At 39.2% G+C, this 17,539-nt stretch overlaps 1 protein-coding gene across 2 annotated transcripts; it reads right to left on the reverse strand.

The window, feature by feature from the left end:
- Nucleotides 1-301: 301 nt before the first annotated feature.
- On the reverse strand, nucleotides 302-16,871 carry LOC119741826 (mucin-5AC-like). Of its 2 annotated transcripts, XM_038217731.1 has the most exons (7): nucleotides 16,467-16,869; nucleotides 13,973-14,173; nucleotides 12,108-12,179; nucleotides 10,889-11,126; nucleotides 2,541-2,986; nucleotides 1,693-2,058; nucleotides 305-1,189 (listed from the first exon to the last, which is right to left on the reverse strand). In XM_038217731.1, exons 1-7 carry the CDS (start codon nucleotides 16,479-16,481, stop codon nucleotides 464-466), a joined length of 2,064 nt encoding a protein of 687 aa, XP_038073659.1. In that variant the 5' UTR covers nucleotides 16,482-16,869; the 3' UTR covers nucleotides 305-463. The 2 variants fall into 2 exon arrangements, with proteins under 2 accessions (XP_038073662.1, XP_038073659.1); XM_038217734.1 differs by lacking the exon at nucleotides 12,108-12,179 and having other exon boundaries at nucleotides 302-1,189; nucleotides 16,467-16,871.
- Nucleotides 16,872-17,539: the final 668 nt, after the last annotated feature.

Consider the following 17,539-nt stretch of genomic DNA (forward strand, 5'->3'; position numbering starts at 1 on the left):
TCACCAACTGTAGTACACAATATCTTTATTAACAACCCTGGTTAGGCAAACAATATGATTAATAAAATCTACTTAAATTTTTTAAAGGACGGGACTTCAAAGGGATTCTGTTGAATATTTTTAAACCGAGATTGTATCGCTGGTGATGTTTGAAGACAATTGCGACGATTCTTGAAATCGCATTTTTTTGACGAGACAGGTTTTCGGGTTATTGTGTTTAAATGGGGATATTTTCAGAACGGATTGACCAATTTCAGTCATTTTTTCATCTAAAAGTACCTTATGAAATGGGCTTTCCAGTCATTTATTATTTTTGGTGCTACGTATTTTTTTTAAATATGAACTATAATTTTGGGGGTTTGGGTTCCGCTTTTTTGACTTGCCCTGCATTATCTAAAACTAGAAAGAGAGGGAACGGTTATCACTGACGCGCGTACGTGGACCGATTTGTGTTCCCTCCATTTTATTTTTTGGAAGGTTTCCATTTTTTCCAGGGTTTCAGCTTACTTTGTTTTCCACTTTTTCCAGGGTCATCCGTGGTCCCAGCCTGGACCTTGGCATCGCCGTCTGAAGAGATACCCGCGGTGCTTTCAGATACGGACCCAGTAGTGCTCTTAACCGAGGCGGTCTCTGACTTCGTGTTGGCGGTGATCTTCGTCTTAGGCACGGCGGAGCTGCCTTGGTCGAATGACAGTCCGGCCTTCCCAGCAGTGGACTGGATAGTGCTATCCAGCGGATATTCAGCACTTCCCAGATCGCGAGCTTGCCGGGAGAGCATGTTTGCGAGCAGGCCTGGGCCACCCTGAGGCTTCCCGGTTGCCCAGGGAGGCGACTTGTTGGTACTAGTTCCGGGTCTCGCAGTCTCAGCTTCAGGCTTGCTGGTGCTCTGGTCTAAGTGGATCTTAGAAGGGAGACCTGTGGTCTTGTAGACGAGCGAATAGGAGTGGGCCATTCGGGACGTCTGAGCAGGAGGATCGGCAGTGCTGTCTGCGACAGGACCAGAACCAGCACCGTCGGTACTGCGTATGGGAGGCTTCACAACGGTTCCGCTGGGTGGTGGCTGGATGGTACGGCGAGAAATGAACGCTTCCTTGGCCGATTCTTCTTCCCCACTCTGCCCCAATTTCTTGCTCTTTGTTTGTCCCTTTCTGCACTCTGAGTCGATGATGATCCCCTCGTTACTTTGTGGCTGAAAAATTGTAAAACAAAAATCTCAATAGGCCTAATGAAGTTGTTGAAAAACTTCAAATATTGTCGATTTTTTTCTCTCCTGCACCGGATGGTTCGGTCTAACTGGAAATTTATTATGAGATTGAGACTAATTATTGTAAACAGTTGGAATTATCAACCTGAGACATTCTCATTTCGTTTTACACAAAAGTTCCAAATCGCAACCTCAGTATAGCCTTCTCAATTATGAAAGCAGGCTCGACAGTAAGATCATTTACTATGGACAGTGGACGTACTGACTTATCATGTCTAGCAAATGAAAATGTACCCCTTTCTCTCCAAGAGGGATCCCCTACTCCATCCCCTAAAAAAACCCCAGCTGAATCACAACAAAGCATCTTTTAAACATTACATGCATAATTTCTTCACGTTACGGGTTTGACCACCATTATGGGAGAATCGCATTTCTTTTTTTCTTTTCTTTTTTGCCCTTGTCAAACCGTTACTTGTCAAAAGCCTCACTTTAGTTTTGATGTCCACTTTGTCTGGTTCGTCGGCTGAGATCTTGGCAGGGACCTGGACGTCATTGGTATTGTCATCAGCCGCCGCCGCCTCAGATAAAGGCTTAGAAACACTTTGAACTGAAACTACACGTGTGTTTGCTTTAGGACTTGCAGAGACGGTGGCTGAAAGCACGACAGTACTCGACTTTTCAGCAGAGGGCTTTGAGACATCCTGGTCGGGAGGTATCTGGGTGATCAGGGCAGAGGGCTTGGCGGTGCTGACCGGTGGAGGTCCACCAGGAGACTTGATGGTGCGGTGAGCAGGGACCGCGTCCTTCGACCGTTCTTCCTGCTTGGTCTTGCTGATCCTCTCCTTACTCGATGTCTATAATATTTACAAAATGAAACATCTCACCAATTAACCCTAAAATAGCCGGCCTGGAATTTCCACTTCTGTTCATTATTTTCCCTGAATGATCGCCACGCGAATTTCTTTTTCGGGCCGAGCCTTTATTAGTTTATAGACTGATTTTTTTGTGAATGTCTGAAAACTATTAGTTTACGTCTATATAGTCTAATTGAACTAAACCTCTGGTTATTTCAAATGGTATACTGAACTAACGATCGGCCATTGTATTTTTGAAATCAGAAGGGCCCCTGGCTGTGAGATTACCATTTTTGTTAAAGAAAAATGACATACTAAAAACGTCAGAGCAAAATACGATAAAGCGCCCAGTTAAGGCCCATGCAGACTTCTCAATAGCCTGCATCCCTTCAAAGGATCTGGTATTAACGCGGATAATTTCAATTTTGTCGGGAATCTTTTCAGGGAGTTTGTTGTCTTCACTACAGTTTCAAGCCACTTACTTTTGTCTTGGTTTCCAATTTGTAAGAATCGTCGGTGTGTTCAGAGATTTTGGTTGAGGCCTCCCGAGGAGCGGTCGACGCGGTGCTCTGAGCAGCGGGCCCCGCAGCAGCCTTCGACGGAGGTTGTCTCATCGACACGCTGGTGCGGTACGGGGCAATCTTGACTGGGGAAAAAGCAGGGGTCGTTGGCGAACGCACGGTGGTACTTGTAGCAGGGGTCGTCCTGGGAACCGCGGCAGGGATCTTCCTGGGGACTCCGGCAGGGGTGACTTTGGTGGTTTTAACAGGGGACTTGGGGCTGGCCCGCTGGGGCGCATCAGGCTTCGTGATGGCCTGAGTACGGGTAGGGGGCTTGATGGTGCTGTCAGCATCCTTGGCCTCAAACTCAGTGTTCTTGCTTGGCGAGAGAGGTGACCTCTCTGCGACCGGGCTGCAGTCACTGGATTCTACCAAAGAAAATAGAAGTACAAAATATAACTAGATGTGGTTGTAACTGAACAACCACAGAGCTGTTCCCAACTTGTTTTTGATTGTCTATTGGATAATAGAAAATAATGAAATGATTTTTGCAAAAATATCTAACTTTTAAAATTGAAATTATTATCTTACATAATTGCACTTCCGGTAAAAACCGGAAGTAAAGGTCACGAGACCTTGACATATACATTTTCATTTATAACCCTTCCCTGTCTATATATTTACCAAGTTTGAGATCAATCGGTCGAATAGTTTTATAGTTAAAGGACTATAAAGATTGCCTCATTAAATATTCATGACGTCATAACATGAAAACATTAAACTGCCCATTAATAATAATGCTACATATTTATCCTTTAATGTTGCTTAATACTAATATAAGGTGTCAACCCAATTAAATTTCTAATTCATTAGATATGATAATTAGGGTCTTAATTTAACACTTCCGGTAACACCGGAAGTAGAGGTCACATGACCCGGATATACCAATATTTATCTGTAACACTTCCCAGTCTGTATACCTGCCAGGTTTGAGATCAATCGGTCAAATGGTTCTATAGTTATAGGACTGTAAAGATTGCCTCATTAAATATTCATGACGTCATAACATGACAATAATTAAGTGCAGAGTATAAATAATAATGCAATATAATTATCTGTCAATATAGCTTTGTATCAATGTGAAGTTTCAACCCAATCAGATTAATAATTCATGAGATATGATATAAGGGTCTAAAATAACCACTTCCGGTAAAACCGGAAGTGAAGGTCACGTGACCTTGACATATCAATTTTCATTTATAACACTTCCCTGTCTGTATAACTACCAAATTTGAGATCAATTGGTCAAATAGTTCTATAGTTATAAGGCTGTAAAAATTGAATCTATAAATAGATGTCACGTGACCCCTGATGACGTCACCATGACGAAATGTTTCGGCATACATCTTCAGATGATGGTTAATGACTATGCTGAGTTTAAAGTTGATCAGATTTAAAATAGTTCCCAAAGTGGCTTGTAGAATAAAAACGTGTGATATATATTTGAAAATGCATGTGTCCAACTTCCCCTAAAGCAGAACAAAAATCACTGAGACAAGTCTACTGATAGGCGAATGGGGGCGCCATTCACTTTATACGGTGTGCCGTTATATTTTTTTGGTGACGCGCAGCTGTCCTTATTTTGATCCCATAAAACTTAAGGCTCTGTGCCTTAAGTACAACCGTTAAAGTTATGTACTGCCCTCTTTTGGCGAGAATGAAGGGACGTAATGTACATTGAACGACGTTTCAAAGCCACGTGTACGTGCTATACACATTGTGGAAGTCCTGCGCATGTTTTAAAGCTCTCTACCGCAACTTGGGCAAGGGTATTTTTTGCCGACGTCGCGTCAACTGTGTGAACAATTTGACAAGCTGGGAACTTGGCACTGTTGAGGCAAATGTTTATGCTATCATTTAATGGGCGATTCAAGATTATATCTGTACGGATTGATTTTTCAGGAATTTTCTAAGGAAAAAAGGTCTTTTCATTATAACTTCCGGTCTGATGACGTCATACGCCTAAAACTTTGCACACGTCTTAAGTGGGTCAAGGTCATCATATACACCAATATTAAGGGGATTCCGACAAACTTCGCCACAGACATCTATTCAAAATACATTTTTGAAAATTTTCAACCTGTCGCTGGAGGGCGCTCGAAGATTGCATGACGTCATCGGTAGATGATTTGAAGAATACTATCAGTCAAGAGACTAACACCGTTGAAAGCAAGTTCATATCTATTACCACTTTTAAATAATAAGCCACTTCCGGTTTTGGCCTTTTTCGACCGGAAGCAAAGGTCACGTGATTTCACGCACACTGAATAAAATAAAGACCTTAACCTATTATACCACTTGCCGGCAACAGAATGCTGCGGACGCGTACGGTTGATTTCTTATGCATTTTTAAATATTAAAATTGTCACAATTTAATTGCCTATAAATAAACAACGGATGACGTCATCATGACGTCATCATTACACAATGTTGTTTGAATTAGGGTCTTTGCTTGGACAAAGATTGGTGTAAATGAATAACTGGCAAAGAGTCGAAAATGCCCTCTGAAAATTGACATTTTTTTTTTAATTTCTGTGTACAAAGTCTATGGGAAAAATTAAATATTCAAAATTCTATAATAAATCACGTGATGACGTCAGCATGACGAAAAGTTTCGGCATACATCCTCAGATGATGGTTAATAACTATGCTGAGTTTAAAGTTGATCGGATTTGAAATAATTGCCAAAGTGGCTTGTAGAATAAAAACGTGTACAAAACCTATGGGAAAAGTGGAAAAAGAAAAAAAAAGAAAAACTAGAAATTGTGGTTGTGAACAACCACAGAGCTGTTCCCAATATTGATTATCTGTTGGACCCATAGACATATAAGTTGAGATCTATGTCTGTTTGCAACAGAAGATAGGGCTTTTCCGCATGATGATTTGTTTTTATCAATAATACGTCCCCGAGTATGCATGAACATAAAATCTGTCAAAGTTAGCCGGAAATCGGCTAAAACGGTCACTGTGGACAGGATTTGACCTCAGCAACACGTGCGCTGCGCGCGGGCTCACTGACTACGATATGTACAACGTACGTGCATGTACATGTACATTGTGGACTGTGCATGTTTTAAAGCAGAGGTAGTGTCAACCTGAAGTTTTAAGCGTGCGCAGGGCATGTCCGAGTTTGCTTATTGCTTCAAAGCTTTGATATGTTTTAGACCTACCCTTAAATAGACAATTAAAGTAAAAACTAATATAAAAACTGCCATGGTTGATTTTTCAGGAATTTTCTAAGGAAAAAGAGTCTTTTCCTTATAACTTCCGGTCTGATGACGTCATTCACCTTAAACTTCGCACACGTCTTAAGTGGGTCAGGGTCATCATATACACCAATATTTAGGCGATTCCGACAAACTTCGCCACAGACATCTATTCAAAATACATTTTTGACAATTTTCAACCTGTCGCTAGAGGGCGCTCGAAGATTGCATGACGTCATCGGTAGATGGTTTGAAGAATACTATCAGCAAAGAGACTAACACCGTTAAAAGCAAGTTCATATCTATTACCACTTTCAAATAATAAGCCACTTCCGGTTTTGGCCTTTTTCGACCGGAAGCAAGGGTCACTTGATTTCACGCACACTGAATGAAATAAAGACCTTAACCTGCTCTACCTCTTGCCGGCAACAGAATGCTGCGGACGCGTACGGTTGATTTCTTATGCATTTTTAAAAATTAAAAGTGTCACTATTAAATTGCTTATAAATAAACACCGGATGACGTCATCATGACGTCATCATTACACAATGTTGTTTGAATGAGGGTCTTTGCTTGGACAAAGATTAGTGTAAATGAATTACTTGCAAAGAGTTGAAAATGCCCTCTGAAAATCGGCATTTAAAAAAAAAAAAATTGTGTACAAAGTCTATGGGAAAAATTAAATATTCAAAATTCTATAATAAATCACGTGATGACGTCAGCATGACAAAAAGTTTCGGCATGCATCCTCAGATGATGCTTAATAACTATGCTGAGTTTTAAGTTGATCGGATTTAAAATAATTGCCGAAGTGGCTTGTAGAATAAAAACGTGTACAAAACCTATGGGAAAAGTGGAAAAAGAAAAAAAAAAAAAAAAAAAAAAAAAAAAAAAAAAGGAAAAAAAAAAACTTTAACGAAAACAATAGCTGTTCCCAATTGAAATTGGGAACAGCTAACTAGATGTGGTTGTAACTGAACAACCACAGAGCTGTTCCCAACTTGTTTTTGATTGTCTATTGGATAGTAGAAAATAATGTAATGATTTTTGCAAAAATCTCTAACTTGTAAAATTGAAATTATTATCTTACATAATTGCACTTCCGGTAAAAACCGGAAGTAAAGGTCACGAGACCTTGACATATACATTTTCATTTATAACCCTTCCCGGTCTATATATTTACCAAGTTTCAGATCAATCGGTCAAATAGTTTTATAGTTAAAGGACTATAAAGATTGCCTCATTAAATATTCATGACGTCATAACATAAAAACATTAAACTGCCCATTAATAATAATGCTACATATTTATCTTTTGATGTTGCTTAATACTAATATAAGGTGTCAACCCAATTAAATTTCTAATTCATTAGATATGATAATTAGGGTCTTAAATTAACACTTCCGGTAACACCGGAAGTAGAGGTCACATGACCCGGATATACCAATATTCATGTGTAACACTTCCCAGTCTGTATACCTGCCAGGTTTGAGATCAATCGGTCAAATGGTTGTATAGTTATAGGACTGTAAAGATTGCCTCATTAAATATTCATGACATCATAACATAACAATAATTAAGTGCACAGTATAAAAAATAATGCAATATAATTATTTGTCAATATAGCTTCGTATCAATGTGAAGTTTCAACCCAATCAGATTAATAATTCATGAGATATGATATAGGGGTCTAAAATAACCACTTCCGGTAAAACCGGAAGTGAAGGTCATGTGACCTTGACTTATCAATTTTCATTTATAACACTTCCCTGTCTGTATACCTACCAAATTTGAGATCAATTGGTCAAATAGTTCTATAGTTATAAGGCTGTAAAAATTGAATCTATAAATAGATGTCACGTGACCCCTGATGACGTCACGATGACGAAAAGTTTCGGCATACATCTTTAAAATAGTTCCCAAAGTGGCTTGTAGAATAAAAACGTGTGATATATATTTGAAAATGCATGTGTCCAACTTCCCCTAAAGCAGATCAAAAATGACTGAGACAAGTCTACTTATAGGCGAATGGGGGCGCCATTCACTTTTTACGGTGTGCCGTTATATTTTTTTGGTGACGCGCAGCTGTCCTTATTTTGATCCCATAAAACTTAAGGCTCTGTGCCTTAAGTACAACTATTAAAGTTATGTACTGCCCTCTTTTGGCGAGAATGAAGGGACGTAATGTACATTGAACGACGTTTCAAAGCCACGTGTACGTGCTATACACATTGTGGAAGTCCTGTGCACGTTTTAAAGCTCTCTACCGCAACTTGGGCAAGGGAATTTTTTGCCGACGTCGCGTCAACTGTGTGAACAATTTGACAAGCTGGGAACTTGGCACTGTTGAGGCAAATGTTTATGCTATCATTTAATGGGCGATTCAAGATTATATCTGTACGGATTGATTTTTCAGGAATTTTCTAAGGAAAAAGGGCATTTTCATTATAACTTCCGGTCTGATGACGTCATACGCCTAAAACTTTGCACACGTCTTAAGTGGGTCAAGGTCATCATATACACCAATATTTAGGCGATTCCGACAACCTTCGCCACAGACATCTATTCAAAATAAATTTTTGCTAATTTTCAACCTGTCGCTAGAGGGCGCTCGAAGATTGCATGACGTCATCGGTAGATGATTTAAAGAATACTATCAGCCAAGAGACTGACACCGTTGAAAGCAAGTTCATATTTATTACCACTTTCAAATAATAAGCTACTTCCGGTTTTGGCCTTTTTCGACCGGAAGCAAGGGTCACGTGATTGCACGCACACTGAATAAAATAAAGATCTCAACCTACTCCACCACTTTCCGGCAACAGAATGCTTCGGACGCGTACGGTTGATTTCTTATGCATTTTTAAATATTAAAAGTGTCACTATTCAATTGCCTATAAATAAACACCGGATGACGTCATCATGACGTCATCATTACACAAAGTTGTTTGAATCAGGGTCTTTGCTTGGACAAAGAGTGGTGTAAATGAATTACTGGCAAAGAGTCGAAAATGCCCTCTGAAAATCGACTTCTTTTTTTTAAATTTCTGTGTACAAAGTCTATGGGAAAAATTAAATATTCAAAATTATATAATAAATCACGTGATGACGTCAGCATGACGAAAAGTTTCGGCATACATCCTCAGATGATGCTTAATAACTATGCTGAGTTTAAAGTTGATCGGATTTAAAATAATTGCCAAAGTGCCTTGTAGAATAAAAACGTGTACAAAACCTATGGGAAAAGTGGAAAAAGAAAAAAAAAGAAAACTAGAAATGTGTTTGTGGACAAACACTGAGCTGTTTCGACCGTTTTATTAATGACGGCAGTAAAGGAGTTTCATCCAGGTCGAATGAACATGTACATGCGTATTCTATACAAATAGTGTCTATGCTACGTCCCTGACTAAGCATGAACATGAAATCTGTCAAAGTCAGCCGGAAATCGGCTAAAACGGTCACTGTGGACAGGATTTGACCTCAGCAACACGTGCGCTGCGCTCGGGCTGACTGACATACGATATGTACAACGTACGTGCTTGTACATGTACATTGCGGACTGTGCATGTTTTAAAGCAGAGTTATTGTCAACCTGAAGTTTTAAGCGTGCGCAGGGCATGTCCAAGTTTGCTTATTGCCTCGAAGCTTTGAAATATTTTAGACCTACCCTTAAATAGACAATTAAAGTAAGAACTAATATAAAAACTGCCATGGTTGATTTTTCAGGAATTTTCTAAGGAAAAAGGGTCTTTTTATTATAACTTCCGGTCTGATGACGTCATACACCTTAAACTTCGCACACGTCTTAAGTGGGTCAAGGTCATCATATACACCAATATTTAGGCGATTCCGACAAACTTCGCCACAGACATCTATTCAAAATACATTTTTGAAAATTTTCAACCTGTCGCTAGAGGGCGCTCGAAGATTGTATGACGTCATCGGTAGAAGATTTGAAGAAAACTATCAGCCAAGAGACTAACACCGTTAAAAGCAAGTTCATATCTATTACCACTTTTAAATAATAAGCCACTTCCGGTTTGGGCCTTTTTCGACCGGAAGCAAGGGTCACGTGATTTTACGCACACTGAATGAAATAAAGGCCTCAACCTACTCTACCACTTGCAGGCAACAGAATGCTGCGGACGCGTACGGTTGATTTCTTATGCATTTTTAAATATTAAAAGTGTCACAATTTAATTGCCTATAAATAAACACCAGATGACGTCATCATGACGTCATCATTACACAATGTTGTTTGAATTAGGGTCATTGCTTGGACAAAGATTGGTGTAAATGAATTACTGGCAAAGTGTCGAAAATGCCCTTTGAAAATTGACATTTAAAAAAAAATTCTGTGTACAAAGTCTATGGGAAAAATTAAATATTCAAAATTCCATAATAAATCACATGATGACGTCAGCATGACGAAAAGTTTCGGCACACATCTTCAGATGGTGGTCTAAGTGTGTGCCAGGTTTGAAGTCGATCGGATTTGAAAAAAAGCCAAAAGTGACTTGTAGAACGAAAACACGTGTTATCCTATGAGAAAAAAGTCTGAAAAATAAAAGAGAAAAAAAAAATAACAGAAACAAGAGCTGTTTCGGTGTGTACACCGAAACAGCTAAAAAAAAAAAAAAAAAAGGAAAAAAAAAAACTTTAACGAAAACAAGAGCTGTTCCCAATTGAAATTGGGAACAGCTAAAAAAACTTTAACGAAAACAAGAGCTGTTCCCAATTGAAATTGGGAACAGCTAAAAACAATAACTCCGTAACTCTACATGTATATGACTGTTCTGTAAATCATTCATATTAAGATGTGTGAATAGAGAAGTTACCCTTTATTTCTTTTCTTTTTTGGGGAGGGGTAGTCATAACATCCTCACTCACCTCTTTCTAAAAATGTGTCCCTTTGCGGGGCAGTCAAGATTGTCGAAAAAAAATATAGAAGAATATAGTTGAATTAATTGTCAACAGGTGTGCACTCATAAACATACCATTATCGAAGTGTACCTGGCTCTGATTGTTCGTTAAATGGGTCCATTTCTATCGGCGAGAACTTACTGTTTCGAGAGACGAATATTATCCCCCTGGTATACTCCAGCAGCCTCACCGCAAGCACTATGTCATTCAGGGGATTCAGAACATAGAGGGCGCAGGTCACCAGGCCCACTTTATCGGACCGTTTCGTAGCAACCACGCCCCCTCCGTCAACCATCTCGAGAGGTTCGATTGTGCCGGTAGTGGGCGCCTTGCCCTGCAAGGAACGCAGCCAGTTTTGAAGCCAGCGGAGAATTGTTGCCTTTCGTATAAAAAAATATAGGATTATAAATTTAAATGTAACCAAGACATCCACTTTGCTCTAATCCACGTTGTAAAATTATCTGAAATCATCGGACCGGAAAGTGTATTGAATTATACTATAGGTTTTCCCGGCTATTTTTTAAAAAAAATTCTTTCAAATTCATCAACTCCAATATTTAGTTTCGTCTGAGAAAAATTTCACATGCTTTTAACAAAACCAATTTAGTCATTTACCATTCAAATTCAAAGTTAGGTCATCCTCTTTAGTCACCGGGTCGAGAATATTCGTCATTACAGATCGAATTCGTCTAAGCTGTTGCTCAATGGCCTCATTCAGAGATCAAATTCGTCTTATATAAATCAATTAGACGAATTTGATTTCTGAATAACAGAGTTTGGCATAAATGAGACGAAATCGAATATTCCTGAGCGAAAACGTGTGCTCATTGTTTGAATATGCATAAACTGAATTTGAAATTGTCTGACAAAAGATGAAATTAAACATTGGAAAAGCACGAAATCGATGTTGACGGACGAATTTGAATGTAAGAAACGGTGAATTCGAAGGATAAACGTTTTAAAATAGCCCGGGAAACCTGTAAAAAAAAGAAAAAGACAGAAAATGATGCAGAGCTTCCGGCCGTCACAATTACTTTTTCAATTTGGTTTTAATGGTTTTCATACCATTTTTTTTAATATCTTTGTTATTGTTCAATCATTTTCACGTGACCGGTTCGCGTTACTCACAGGACAAAGATTTTTAAGAAAAAAAATGAAATTCTATAATAAATTGGATTTTCTAACCCTAATAAATGTTTATTGACACGATTCGGGTTTTTTTTTTTGGCGGGGGGGGGGTCATCACCCGTGCGGCGGCATATTAATACTTTTAAAGCGCGCTCATCATCGGAAAGTTTGTAACAAAAAATCAGTGCCATTCAATTTTAACAAGACGTTAAAAAGAAAATTCGATACTTACAGATATTTGAGCTGCTCTAATCAGATATCCTTCATTTCTTGGTGCAGCGATCTTAATAGTCGTCTTTTCTGACTGTTGGGAAAAAAAGACGAATATCGTCAGCTTTCCTAGAATACAGTGGGTTTGTTTTTCATTTAACGTCTTAATGATATTTAGATTCATTGGAACTACGCAGTCACCACGAAAGTGGGGCTTAACACAGGAACATGTCGTATTCCCTTCAGAATATTACTTAGACTCGTTACCCATTTAGGTTTTAATAAATCACGCGAATTGCTTAGCTGGGGGAACTGGGATTCAGCCGGATAGACAAGTTTCACACGCTGTATATCAAGGGCCCATGTCATGGGAATTTAAAAATGCAATCCTTTCGTTGTACATTTGTGTTCCATTTAACTTTTTTTTATCTATTTATTGCCATTTTCCGGACGTTTTGGTGCCTTTTTGGTATTTATGCTAGTGCAAATCTCCAAATTCATGAGTAGAATTGTGATGTCAATCGAGGCAGAAACATCAGTTTCACAGCTGCTTCAGTATAAAAAAGTCACCAGAATTTTAGGGATTTGCTGTGATACAGGTTGGTGCATTTATCTATGTTCCCTAATACCGATGTCCCCCAACCCTAACTCTAACCCTTATCCTAACCTCAATCATAAGGATCTCGGGGAACATCGGTATTGGGGAACATCGGGTAGACCCCGATACGGGTTGTCACACAAAAAAAATCCTAACAGTCGAAAACCAATTAATAAAGGTATATTGCATGTAAGTCTTAGAATATCTTTTTTTTTTAAATACCTCTTGATCTTAAAGTCAGATAACCAATCTACTTTATAAACTTTATTTCATTTAAATCGATGCATTGGAACAAACGCTATGCTACATCGAACTCAAAGAGCTGAAAAACGTCTTGGGCCACTTTCCTTGAAAGTGAGAAAGCGCAGTTAGAGAAACACACAAAGGATTTTTTCCTTTGTTCAAGAGTAACGTGTGAGTTATTCTACCCGCTTCGATATGTAAACTTGATAATAAATAAATAAATAAAAAAGTGGCCGAAGTGGTTTTTCAATTCCCATATTGTGATTACCGCATATCTGCTGATCAAAACGTAATAATGAAACCAACTAAAAGCATTTGGAAGACCATTTATTCTACTCAGCAATACATCAGACACCATTTTGAATACTACCCCCACCTTTCCGAAAACATCCCGATTTGACTCAGATCTTTTGTGGGACAAAATGTTTATTTTCCGTGCTTTCAGTTGTTCATTGTTGTTTCAGTATTAAGACAATCAGCAGCATTTGGGGTCTACGATTTGAAGAGAAAAACCCTAATCTGTGTTTCAATTATGAGTGACATCACAGGAACAGCGCCCTCATTTGTCAGGAAAAACACGAAACATTTTAAACATTTGAAAAAGTGCACTTTGCAAACATTTTAAAATTCATTTCATTCACCTTTAAACTCTCCAAAAGTGTGTTACAACTTTCAACTTTTACGTTTGGTGCCCGTCTACTGTGTACCGAGTAGATATATTGAACTGAGAAATAAGAAATTAGTGGATCAACTGAAAAGTAATTAAGAATATTTGCCCCATAGAAATGTTGAAAAAGAATAATTACAGATCATTCAAACAAAATTTAGGACTACAAGTTCTTCAATACGATCCGAAAACGGATAAAAACACTTGTGAATGCTAGAAGTATTTGTTAAAATTTGATTTTACTTTATGTAATATAAAATAATGCTGTTTTAATTAAAGGTCAAACAATGTTGAGGTCATTAGCGGAAGTGTTCATGCACTCTGTGTCCATTCCAACGTTGTTACCATCAATGTGATACATCTATGTGATTTCATTTACCTTATCTGATTTCACCGCCAACTTTCCCTGGCCCTCCTTTGTACCGCTCTTGGCCGGGTCGACCAGTGACGTTCCTACAGTCCCCCGGCCCACCACGGCTTCGATTCCATCGGCGGCAACCTGCGCCGTCTTCTCCAGCAAAAACACAGCCAGTTGTCCGGGCCGGGAGTGCAAGACAAGCCGAATTGGCCACGTCAAAAACTTAAATCGCAAGGAGATAAAAGGTACCGAGATGGATTATGAAATGCTTTAGAATTACAAACAATTATGATTACCGTCTTGAGAGCCCCCACCAAAAAAAAAGCCACGGTAAACCTTAATTTAGTTGTGCAATGGCGGTGCACAAGACAATCAAATCCGAGCACGCTAACAGGAAAGGTAGACGAATGATTGGCGAAACCATGCGCTAACAATTCAGATAACCCGACACGGGGCACTTGCTTTGGTTTCTCTATTGAGTGTACTACAGTGATCACGCGTCCGGATTCCGCTACACAAACTCAAACTGTCCCACGTTAGAGACGGTCATTTGCAATATTGATTTTACCTCATTAAAAGTAGTAAATGTATTATGTAATTATGTGTACTTCAAAAAATCCATTCAACGAACTCATTTCGGGGAAATATAACCATCGTAATCAGAATGGTTTAATACTGTGAGAACATGGGCGTCGCCAGGATTTTTTCTAGAGGGGGGCAAAACATATTTTTCCCAAAAAATTCTTGTATTTCTCTCGATTTATCAGTTTTAGGGGGGGGGCAGGGCCATATTGCCCCCCCCCCCCCAACTCATTAAATTTACACCACTATGACTTCGCACCTCTTTTTCTTTTCTTTTTTTTCTCTTTTTTTTCCCCCCTTTTTTTTTTTTTTTTCTTCCTTTTTTTCTTTTTTTTTTGCTTTTCCGGGGGAGGGGGGGGCAAGCGCCCCCTTGCCCCCCCCCGCAACGCCCATGTGTGAGAACAGACATGAACATCCAGGTAATGAAAAACGCAGTTGCATTCTTTCAGCTCTAGAGTTCATTCAAAGAAACTGCACTGTATAGGACCTGCAGTAGTACACCAACCATACGAAAAAGATACTTTAACTTTATTCTGCGTAACAAAACGATGGCCATGGACAACTAAATTTAGGCTTCACAATATTTCCATTTTTGGAACTACAAATTTCAACACAAAATTGGAGGGAGGGGTGCATTCAGCAAGCCCAGACAGTCCTAATACCCCCCCCCCCCTCCCCAGTTCGATCGACGAAATGACCTTTGATTACATAACCATTATAGTCCCACGTTGTTAGGACAATCACTGGAAGGTCATTGGCCATTGTGTGCAACAGACGGTCATCGACCATCTTCTTTAAATCCGCCAGAGACTAGCACGTACGCTAGTCTGGCGTGAAAGGCACATAACAGCTGTGCTATTCTGAGCCGCCTCTCCTTATCTGTTTCAATGGTTTGGGTGCATTGCGTTAAGCCTACGGGTCTAAAATACGCAAGTGATAACCAACAAAAACGTGCAGGTAGAAAAGCAGCTGCACAGTGACATACACACACATTTTGAAGGTATACAATTGGATTCCTAATTTTCCAACCATAGAATCGCATAGAGGTTTAACAACTGGTCCCAACTGGGTAGGCCTATGCACCGAAGGGCAGTTTCTAAATCTAGCTGGACTGTTGACTTAGGTTGATGCGTTAGTCACTGAGATAGTTGATCTGTTCACTGAAGATGGTTTGTCTGCTCGTTGACTTACTTACTTTACTTTCATCGCATGGCAATACAAAAATATACAAAGAATGGTTGTAATGGTTTCAATTCGTCACCGTTTTCACGAAGAGCCACATATCTCCAAAATTACAATTTTTTTCGATTTTGATTTTTTTCGATATTTCGCATTAAAACAATGTACTTAACCATTTTGACATGTTTCTGTAAGCAAAACATCATTAATTTCTAAGTTACATTAATGTTGCAAGGGGCAGAAATCTCGATAACTGCATTTTGCGTTTTCACGAAGAGCCACATACATTTTGGCCCTTTGAACGCGTACAAAACCCATTGCACGGAAATACGTAAAAGTAGGTCAAATGAGATTTGCGTTTTCACGAAGAGCCACATATCTTTGTTACATTTTCAGGCGTGCGCGCGTACTCACGCGCGCCTATGGAAATACACGTTGAACAGAAAGGGCCAATATGTCGGAAACGTGAATTTGCGTTTTTACAAAGAGCCACATATCTTTACTAATTAATTTCCACTAATTAACTGCTTTATTAAGTCTTATTACCGGGTTTATGTAAAACTTCAGCTCACGTAGAATCGTGTGATGGTTTTCTTGCTGCACAAAGTTGTTGCAAAGTAGTATTTCTTGCAGTTTTAAAATATGAGAAACTTCTTTTGTGATTATCTCGAAAACACTTTACTTCAAAATCAACATAATATATATAGTATGTGGCTGTTCGTGAAAACGGTGACGAATTTAGATATACTCTCACCGATAATAGTCCCATGGTCTGGTAGTTGATTCGACCTCCCTTGTTATAGGCAAAGACCAAATCGTCCTCCCTTGTTATAGGCAAAGACCAAATCGCAGAACTTGGACGCAACCAAAGTTGCCACGACCTCAGCTACTGCACTATGTGTGTGCAGTCTTCGTGAACAATGTCACCTGCAAACGCAAGACTGAGATGTGCGCGAGGACTTAATCTGTCATTCAAAATCGGCCTTCAATCTATATATGGAACGCCAATCATATCTATCAGCCTTGGGCCGCATACGATTTTTTTGTATATAGAGCTATTGTCGAGTTCTTCACCCATTACAGTTATCTGGGAACACACTGACAACAGTCGCAATCGTAGCTGTGGAAGCCGTTTCGGCCACGCCGCAGGTCAATATTTCTTTCTTTGGGACGTTCAGAGAGCCAGGGCAATTGAAGCAATATCACGCGCGAGTTCAACCAAGGCCAGTAATGCCTGAAAGTATAAGGTCACTCGGCGAGCTTCCAGACCCCTCGCGCGGCCCGCATAATGGGCATTTCACAGTGGGTTACCTCTTTTTCTTGCTACAATTTTGACAAAGTGAATGCTAACCGTACTCACCCCAAGAAACATTCAAGTTGGAATTTTACCTTGGTCTTCCTGAAGAAAAAAATGTGGAAAAGTCACTTGGAGGTGGTTAAAAACGAATTTTACTTACGACCTTTCACAACCAACATTTTCGTTCCAAGGTCTCGTTTTTCGTTCACGTTTGTTTTCGCATGGCATACTTGCGTGAAAACGAAACTGTACAACGACGTGAAGATTTACCTACCTACATCCGATGTGTTCCAGACTTATTCGGGCTGGCTTAAATGAAGTTTTTATCAGCGGTCATTTTATTTATTTATTTTTGTAAATGGTAATGAGTCCTTTAAGTTACAAAAAAAGGATATCCTAAAAGATTTTTTAGTCTCCTTTTTAAATTTAAGTTTTCATCCAATGACCGCCACAAAATTATTTCATAAATTGTTATCTTTGGATCGTACGAGTACACCACGTTCCACTAGTCCACATGTATTTTAGATTTT

This window comes from Patiria miniata, unplaced genomic scaffold (assembly GCF_015706575.1).
Source record: "Patiria miniata isolate m_02_andy unplaced genomic scaffold, ASM1570657v1 HiC_scaffold_5, whole genome shotgun sequence".
In the NCBI taxonomy this organism is placed as follows: domain Eukaryota; kingdom Metazoa; phylum Echinodermata; class Asteroidea; order Valvatida; family Asterinidae; genus Patiria; species Patiria miniata.

Excerpts from the sequence above, each read along its gene's own strand:
- LOC119741826 (XM_038217731.1), bottom strand. Across the intron at positions 11,127-12,107 it reads TTAGAGCAGCTCAAATATCT|GCAACAATTCTCCGCTGGCT; the intron begins GTAAGTATCGAA and ends TTTATACGAAAG. Across the intron at positions 2,987-10,888 it reads AATATTCGTCTCTCGAAACA|AATCCAGTGACTGCAGCCCG; the intron begins GTAAGTTCTCGC and ends TTTCTTTGGTAG.